This window comes from Corythoichthys intestinalis, chromosome 17 (genome assembly GCF_030265065.1).
Source record: "Corythoichthys intestinalis isolate RoL2023-P3 chromosome 17, ASM3026506v1, whole genome shotgun sequence".
Lineage (NCBI taxonomy): Eukaryota > Metazoa > Chordata > Actinopteri > Syngnathiformes > Syngnathidae > Corythoichthys > Corythoichthys intestinalis.
The window spans coordinates 37,646,148-37,655,000 of record NC_080411.1 but is presented as its reverse complement, the minus strand read 5'-3'; the positions used below and the strand labels follow the sequence as shown (position 1 = coordinate 37,655,000).

At 39.2% G+C, this 8,853-nt stretch overlaps 3 protein-coding genes across 3 annotated transcripts; 1 reads left to right on the top strand and 2 right to left on the bottom strand.

Annotated features, from left to right (window-relative positions):
- Positions 1-2,469: 2,469 nt before the first annotated feature.
- Positions 2,470-3,528, bottom strand: LOC130905490 (histone H2A-like). The gene has a single exon (XM_057818965.1). It carries the CDS (start codon positions 3,502-3,504, stop codon positions 3,118-3,120), a length of 387 nt encoding a protein of 128 aa, XP_057674948.1. The 5' UTR covers positions 3,505-3,528; the 3' UTR covers positions 2,470-3,117.
- Positions 3,529-5,058: 1,530 nt separating this feature from the next.
- On the bottom strand, positions 5,059-5,947 carry LOC130905676 (histone H1-like). Its single transcript, XM_057819268.1, has one exon. The coding sequence runs from the start codon at positions 5,878-5,880 to the stop codon at positions 5,257-5,259; it is 624 nt and encodes a 207-aa protein (XP_057675251.1). The 5' UTR covers positions 5,881-5,947; the 3' UTR covers positions 5,059-5,256.
- A 1,451-nt stretch (positions 5,948-7,398) lies between these two features.
- LOC130905769 (histone H3) lies at positions 7,399-7,879 on the top strand. Its single transcript, XM_057819431.1, has one exon. The coding sequence runs from the start codon at positions 7,419-7,421 to the stop codon at positions 7,827-7,829; it is 411 nt and encodes a 136-aa protein (XP_057675414.1). The 5' UTR covers positions 7,399-7,418; the 3' UTR covers positions 7,830-7,879.
- Positions 7,880-8,853: the final 974 nt, after the last annotated feature.

Below are 8,853 nucleotides of genomic sequence, written 5' to 3'. Positions count from 1 at the left end.
TTGGTGGCTCGTGAGAGGGGCGGAGGAAAAGCATGCTGATCGATACACAGGATAGGGAAGTAAATGGGGGCGGGAGCAGACGCCGGTGCACTGCTTATGTGCGTGCACTGCTTACGTGCGTGTAGAAGGCGAAAGGGAAAAGTAGTACATAAAGTGTGCACAAAAATATAGCCAAAAAATAGACAAAGAAAATATAATACTGTATACTAATTCCAAATATCGATCCTTTTGCTTGGGGATCGATACTTAAAACTGGATCGACGCGCTGGATCGAAATATCGATATTTTGGTATCGATCCACCCATCATTATTCTCCAGTAGTAAATGAGTGGAAATCGTGTACGGACGAGTTGATTGCTGAGCTAAACCTACCAATTCTGTCCGAAAATGATGTCCCTAGGGCCTAGTGCCAAAGTCACTGGTAAAGAATATACAAATGTTCAGTTAAAGACATAGCTTGAGTATCGACGACTGAAAAAGACTGGAAAACCGACCAGCCGACCGGTGTTCTGCCAAAATTTCCTACATCGGCGAAATGACACCCAAAGTACTACCGTGCACTCTAAACTTGTTTTGTTTTGATGCATACAGGAATAACATACTTAAAAAATGCAGAAAATACTTAAATGTAGTTATATCAAATAAGGACGGTTTAAATACGCTACGTGACTAATGTGGTCAAATGCTTCAAAGCTTAACACAAAAAAAAAAAACAATGGTTAAAAGTATGAGAGGGTAGGGTAATACATGAAAAAAGTATATTTGAGGCAGTGAAAAGATTCTAAATAAAAACAAAAATGGTGACTACTCGCCGCTTTTAACTGATGTGCGCATGCGTGTGGATGCTTGTGCAAGCGCAATGAGCATTGTGTAGACATTTCGCCACGTAGTAAGGAATGGCCAAACACCGGATCCAAAGTTAGCTTTTTTATTGATACTTTTTTATGTGGTGCATTGCCTTAGCCACTGACAATGACATTCTCCGTTTCAACAATCTATCCTTTACTATCATATGCCCTGTCTTTCTTATATCCTATGGTTGTCTTACATCTCTTACGTACATTGCTATTTTTTTTTGTAGCAATCACAAATGCTACTTGTTGACAGCCAACAAACACTTTTAATTCTTTCCTTAATAACAAATCTTAATGCTATAATTTATTTACACTTCCCCCTTCCTAAAGTTTTTTTTTTTTTTACAACAGAAAAGGAAACTGGCAGTCAGATACCATTTTAAGTCTTTACAGCTCATTCGTTGTCAGACAGAAGTAGCACGGCAAAACGCCACGCTAAAAAAATAAGAAAATATCAAAATGGCTTACGTCGTTGTCCTCTGAAGGACCATGAAAACCCAACAAAATGTTTACTGCATATGAAATGTGAATGGCTTCACCTTGCTGGCGTTAAACGTCCGTGCAAGTTGTTGTTGTTCTTCACATCTTTTCCTTCAAGTTTTTGGTTTCGGGACGTATGAAGAAAACATCCTTCATATGTTGTAATGTCTAGAGTCGTTTCTACAAGTTCCATATCAGCAGTGCTTGATAGGCATGTTCGTTTTTGAAAGATTACCGGAGAAAAGTAGCAGAAATGTAATGGTTTCTATGCAAGTGCGGGTCTATAATTTCCCACCTCCGCTTTACTATGCGATGTCACTGTCTAAAAATAGCATTCGTATGGTACGCTGTTAAGACGTCACTTAAAGACATTAGACCCCAATCTCATTGATAAGACGCTTGATTGTTCTTCAGCAAAAACGTGCCAAATATTGCCAACAATCGTCCACTTTGTCAGTGTTACATCAATAAACCAGTGAGCACTGTTAGCATGCTCAGTGCAAAATAACCCCACACCATTGCAAAGGAGGTGCTACTGCGAGTAGCAAAAATAAAAACTGTCCCTATGTCCAATGACACTGTCGAATGAGTTACTGTTTCTCATCAATTTGCTTTTATTCTTATGTATTGATTTTATGTTTCAGTAGTAAATGGTCAAAAATGTACCTTGAGTATTTTTGATTTTTTTTAATATTAATGCGCTTTGTCTTTTCTGTTACAATGATAATAAAGTTATACTTCATTATAAGTTGATCTGTTACTTTTTTTCTTTAGAAAAAAAGCACAAAATCTTAGGTAGAGGTGTACTTATAATAGTAATTTTATAGACAAATGATACTATTTACAGAGGCGGCAGAGTTGGGGGGGGGGCGAAACACTGTCTTCCTGGGGGGGCGTAACAGAAAATAATTGAGAAGAACTATTTGACACAGAGACTTTTATTATTTTTTGAGTGCTTGCTGTTGTTGTACATTAGATATCAGAATAGCTGAGAACTCTGCAGGGTTGTATATACATATATAGGCTATACATTCATTCATTCATTCATTCATTTTCCAGTATATATAAATATATATATATATATACACACACACACACAGTATATATATATAAAATATGAACTTCCGGTATCAATATCGGATCGGGATCGCAATATTTGGCCTTGGTATTACTTGGTATCGGATCGAATCCAAAATCACTGGTATCGCCCATCACTACTGCTGACATCACAAATGTTTTGTGAAAGGTTGAAAAGTTCCCTAGCGTTGCTTTAAATTTTGAAGGGTTTCTGGTCTTCATTTTGATAATTTGGTCAGTTTCAGAAATAAATTAGGTCGTTTGTCTAAATTTGGTGGAATATTTGTCAGAGACATGTGCGCCACATATTTTTGTGTGTAAATTATAAAAATTCAACAAAATTTGAAAGACGAGAAACATTCGGAAAGTTACATGTATTGTGAACCACGTCAAATGGGACTGCTGTCATAAAATTTTTATAACGTTGAGAATTGATCAAAGTGCATGTGCGACAATACATTTTTGTGTTATTTGGTCCACATAACGTAGGGAGCTTTATAAGATAATTCCCTAAAAACCGTTTACAAAGACGGTAGCACATCTTTGTGGACATTTTAAACACTTTTTTGTATCGATTTGGCTAGATTTTGTGCCATTTTCTGTCCAGATCCTTAACGATTTTACCACTGTAATAGAGCATTGATCTCTCAGATGGAAGTGTGTGGCTCTTAAAAGAGCCGTTTGGGTTAAAGTAATTTCGGGACGTTTACTTAGACTTGGCAGCCTTTTCGGTCTTCTTTGGCAGAAGAACCGCCTGGATGTTGGGCAGCACGCCGCCCTGAGCGATGGTCACTCCGCCCAGGAGTTTGTTGAGCTCCTCATCGTTGCGGACAGCTAGCTGCAGATGACGGGGGATGATCCTGGTTTTCTTGTTGTCGCGGGCGGCGTTGCCGGCCAATTCCAGAATCTCTGCAGTCAGATATTCGAGAACAGCGGCAAGGTACACAGGAGCTCCAGCGCCTACACGTTCACCATAGTTGCCTTTGCGTAGAAGCCTGTGGACACGACCGACTGGAAACTGAAGTCCAGCACGAGAAGATCGGGTCTTTGCCTTTGCTCTTGCTTTGCCACCGGTTTTTCCTCTTCCGCTCATTTTAGCTCAATGTATCTTTAACGTTTGACGAGATGTGTGTTGGCACTGGCACTGAGCACGGTATTTATCATGTCATTTGCTCGCCATTGATTGGCTAGCCGGAACTGGGAAACAATTGACCAATCAGCTTAAGGGCTATATTGAGTTGCATTGATTTGAATTGCCGACTATTTTCCAGCAATACTAAATTCAGTATTTGTATTTTAATCGCCCACCTATTTTTTTTTATATATTAGCTTTTGTGTGTTTCTGAACACTCGGATGAATGTTTTTTTCCTACTTGTGGTTTCCCATTGAGGGCGATAGATGTACAAGTGAATTTCAACTTGAAAGGTCTGGCATGGTATGTTCATGTTTCAGTCCATCGACGGTGATATACGGTATAGGTGAAATTGAATGTTTCACTGTTAAACGATAGTACCGTGTTTTTCAACCACTGTGCTGCGGCACACAACTGTAAATTCATGCAATTTCACCTAATTGATTTTAAAATCGTTTTTGGAAAATGAATCTGCAAATGTGCCGTTGCTGAGTGACTGTGGTGTCCAAATATCGGTAATCATGCAATACTCTTCCATATCAGTAGATGTCAGTAGGTGGCTAATTACTGTTCTTTGTTTTGTGATGGGGCTAGCGCTGACGGCTAGCTAGCGAAACTGTACCGGTGACAGCGATGATAAAGGGTTTATTTGTATTTTTTTCTATAAAGGAGCGATGCAAACTCAGAAGTGGACAAAATTCATTGAAATGCGATTAAAAGGAAGCAAAGAGCTGAACATAGCATATATATATATATATATATATATATATATATATATATATATATATATATATATATATATATATATATATATATATATATTTATTTATTTATTTATTTATTTATTTATTTATTTTTTATTTTTATTTATTTTTTTCCCCCCTCTCCCTACTTATATTTTTAACTTACAATTATTTATGTGATTGGAATTTCTGATGTTAGATTCATGATTATTCCTTAGGCCTGTCTGTTATGTTTAGAATTGGACCACAATGTACCATGCCATTTATGTTGTACTGTTTTTGTGGATGTAAAAATGTTAACGTGGATGCACTGATGCCAACTCCAATACAGAAGTCCAGGTGTCACACTGAATAATAAATATTCGGGAAAAAAATTCTTTGGGTTTGATTCCTATTCAATCCACGATTTTTAATGTTAATATAGTCGACAGAAATTAATTAGATGTTTTGCTGGTGGCGTATTTTGACATTTTTGTCATGAGAAAAGTGTGCCGTGGCTCAAAAAAGATTTTTTAAAAAAGAAGGAAAAAAAACAAAAAAACAATGCGATAGCATTAGGTAAGGTTTTCCTAATCCTACATTATCAACCAGAAAGCATGGTTATTATTACATTAATTCTATTGGGTGAAATTGGTGACATAGTGTAAAGCTCTTTGAGCGCCTTGTAAGGTGGAAAAGCGCTATATAAGTATAACACCATTTACCATTTATATGTACAGTATTTATGGTAATTGTTCTGTTTTGAGTAATTAATCAGCGTGTTTATGTAAGAATGTTTTAGATGTGTTTTTTATTATAGAAATTATACAACTGCCATACTTTGCCCATTTGGCTTGTATATGATGATGGCAAGTCAGTATTAATATCTGTAGATCCATCACGTTAAACATTACATCATAAAGTATATTTTGCTCTTTGAGGAATATGTGGTGGCTCTTAAAAGAGCCTTTTGTTGAAAGAAGAGTCATTTTACTTCTTCTTAGGTGCTGCCTTTTTAACAGTTTTTGGCTTGGCTACCCTCTTGGCCGGGCTCTTTTTGGCGGCGGAAGCCTTCTTGGCCGCGGGTGCTTTTTTGGGCGCAGCGGCTTTCTTGGGGCTCTTGGTAGCCTTCTTAGCTGCTTTCTTGGGCGTCGCGGCCTTAGCCGGCTTTTTGGCGGATTTCTTAGCGGCCGGCTTCTTGGTGGCAGCAGCTTTGGGCTTCTTGCTCGGTGTTGCCTTCTTAGATGCGGGCTTCTTAGCTTTGGCTGGGGCCTTTTTCGCAGCCTTAGCTGGGGCCTTCGCCTTCCCTTCGGCCTTCTTGTTCATCTTGAATGAACCAGAAGCGCCGGTTCCCTTGGTCTGGACGAGGGTTCCTTTAGTCACCAGGCCAACAACGGCGGTTTTAACGCGGTTCTTGTTCTTGTCCAAATCATAGCCGGCGGCGGCCAAAGCCTTTTTGAGCGCCGCGAGGGAAACACCATTTCGCTCTTTGGACGCGGCCACGGTTTTGACGATAAGCTCGCTAAGAGAGGGTCCCACCTTCTTCTTAGCGGTCTTAGCGGTCTTCTTCTTGGGCGCTTTCGCCGGGGCTGCTGCAGGGGCTACCTCTGCCATGTTAACTTGAATTCAAAGGTCTGAATCGAGTATGTCATCTCCGGCGCTGTGGACTGGACTTAAACGTACCATGAGAACCGTGGAGAGTCAATCAAGCCGTTTGTTGCACGGCGCTGACAAACTCACCTCACTTGTGTTTTCTCTGCACACTTCAAACGTTAAAAAATCAGAATGCAATTATTTTAAATAGCGCTAAAATTATTTTAATAGTTAGCCAACTCGTTACTTTACACTTTCAACTTGTTTAAAACTTGTTTTCTTCCTGCATTTTCTTTTCAGAGCTTCCAAACGTCACCTTTTCCCTTACGCGAGCAGTGCTGAATGAAGAAATCCCTTATTTGTTTCCTCCTAAAAACCGTTTAAAATTACTTAACATTTGCCAAAAACTGTTTTACATGTGAAATAACATGTTGACCCAGGGATTTAAAATCCAAACAAGCGTGTGGTAATGATTATTTTGGAACAAGACAACGTTTTCTGAGGGCAGCAAACACACCCGACAACTGTGACTTATCTTGTATTCGTTGCGATCTTACGCTACATATTACTTTCATGTCTTGAGGTGTTTGTCTTTATTATGAATTATTTAAACGTAGAAGTTATATGTAACGAATATTTACAGTATGGCTCAGGGAACAATTTAAAATGGAACTGCGCTTAATGATCGTCAAATCAAATACAAATGTTAACTTTTTTTTTACTATAATTGTTTATTATGTAAAAAAGACGGGCAAAGTCCTTGTTTTTTTTTTTGTTTTTTTTAATGTTTTGTGAGGAATTTTGGAAACGTGCGCATATATTTTAAATGGCTTTACATGGCAACGCATGATTACTTCAGTCACTAATGATTAACATGACATCTCCATGTACAGAAATAAATACCAGTAAAATTGCACAAAATATTGCCACAAACAATAACTCCCATTATATTCTTATTTTTGCTATAAAGCTCCTTTTTGTTTTTAAATTTATATTTAGCATTCTCTGCACTGAAACGCTCTAATACCATTTTGCTAATTGTTGTGAAAGGACAATAAAGGGCATTGATTTTGTGAACGTTACTTTTGGCACGCGTTTCGTTCGTTACTATATCGGGAAAGCTAAAATACATGGATAATACATTTAAGAATAGTATTTTTTAAAGGTTTGTTACTATATTTTCGTTTGAAAAAACGAATAAACATTTTGAAGAAAATATTTGTGTTTTGAAGGATTGGAAACACGACATAATAGATCGAGTGTGTTGTTAGTAATTCTGTAAACACTAAATCCATAAAATGAGAGTACAGTTTTTGTATTGCATTTGTATTTTGGCGGCCAGTTCGAACAAGCTTTCCCCCAATTGGAAGCAAGCATCAATTAGGTTCTCCAATCAGAACGTGACAGACCCACCTGCCAATCAGAAGGAAATGGTCAGTCTTGCCAACCAATCAGGAATGATGTGCGTCACTCATTGCGTAGCTTCCAACGCATTTAAAAGCAACCCGCGTTGTACCTGTCTACACTTCTTATCTTGACTCGAGCGAGAGACTCTAGATATGGCAAGAACCAAGCAAACAGCTCGTAAATCCACCGGCGGCAAAGCCCCTAGGAAGCAGTTGGCCACCAAGGCCGCCCGTAAAAGTGCCCCGGCTACCGGCGGCGTTAAGAAGCCTCACCGCTACAGGCCCGGTACCGTAGCTCTCCGTGAGATCCGTCGTTACCAGAAGTCGACTGAGCTCCTCATCCGCAAGTTGCCATTCCAGCGTCTTGTTAGAGAGATCGCCCAGGACTTCAAGACCGACCTTCGCTTCCAGAGCTCCGCCGTCATGGCTCTACAGGAAGCCAGCGAGGCTTACCTCGTCGGGCTGTTTGAGGACACAAATCTGTGCGCCATCCACGCCAAGAGAGTCACCATCATGCCAAAAGATATCCAGCTAGCCCGTCGTATCCGCGGCGAGAGAGCTTAAACTTTCCTCATCAACAACAACGGCTCTTTTAAGAGCCACCACAACTTCAACTAAAGGAACAATTCCTATAGCAACTTTAGTTTAAAGAAAATCCCTTAAATTAGAATAAATTCATAAAATTAGGTTTTTAGTTAAGTAGATTTCAGTGGGCCGTTTGTTTGCTCAAATGGAGAAATGCCATGTCGGAAACTTTTACAGTGTTTTGTACGGGGGGTCTGCAATGGGTCTTTAGCCGCCTCAGGGCCTTAGAGAGTTACGACACTCCACATAGATCTATTATACGAGTTCACTTCCGGGTTATGGAGCCTCTGGCTGTAAAGTATATTCGCAGGTAAGGTGATGGCGGGTGGGGGGGGACGATCCCTTTTTAATTTTCAAGTCTGTATTATATCAGAGGTGCTTTAGGATGTATGTGTTGAGCTTTATTTGTAGCTGCGTGAAGAAATTATACATGTTTTATCTTGGTTGACGAGCGATTTTCTTCTAATTTTTTAAGCCGAGTCTGCTAACTAACTAGGAATGTATTGCTTGGGATAAATTCATTGTTCCTACCTCTTTTAAGTTAACTCTTTCAGAGGCCCTTTGTGACTTACACTCTCATCTGTATTTGTGAGTATTGGTAGAGACCGGCTTTTACGTGCTTATTAGCTCGATTTTTGTAAGCTTTGAAGTAAGACATCCCTCTCATGAAAGAGTACCAAGTCAATGCATGACAACCTGTATTCTTTACACCAAAATGTTTGACATTATATGTTAGAGATGTGTATAGATTGAAAAGGTGTCAACAAACAATAGACACCTTTATACAAAAAAACTAATTTAATGTATATTATTATTTTAAGTGACTTTTTCATGATGCACATCATGCTGCTGTCGATTTACATTCCTACTCTTACCTATAGTCACGAGCTGTGGGTCGTGACCGAAAGAACAAGTTCCCAGATACAAGCGGCCGAAATGAGTTTCCTCCGCAGGGTGTTCGGGCTTTCCCTTAGAGATTGGTTGAGAAGCTCAGGCATCTGGG

What these genes read in the sequence shown, in the direction of transcription:
- LOC130905490 (XM_057818965.1), bottom strand. Translation starts at nt 3,504, where the DNA reads ATGAGCGGAAGAGGAAAAACCGGTGGCAAAGCAAGAGCAAAGGCAAAG.
- LOC130905676 (XM_057819268.1), bottom strand. Translation starts at nt 5,880, where the DNA reads ATGGCAGAGGTAGCCCCTGCAGCAGCCCCGGCGAAAGCGCCCAAGAAG.
- LOC130905769 (XM_057819431.1), top strand. Translation starts at nt 7,419, where the DNA reads ATGGCAAGAACCAAGCAAACAGCTCGTAAATCCACCGGCGGCAAAGCC.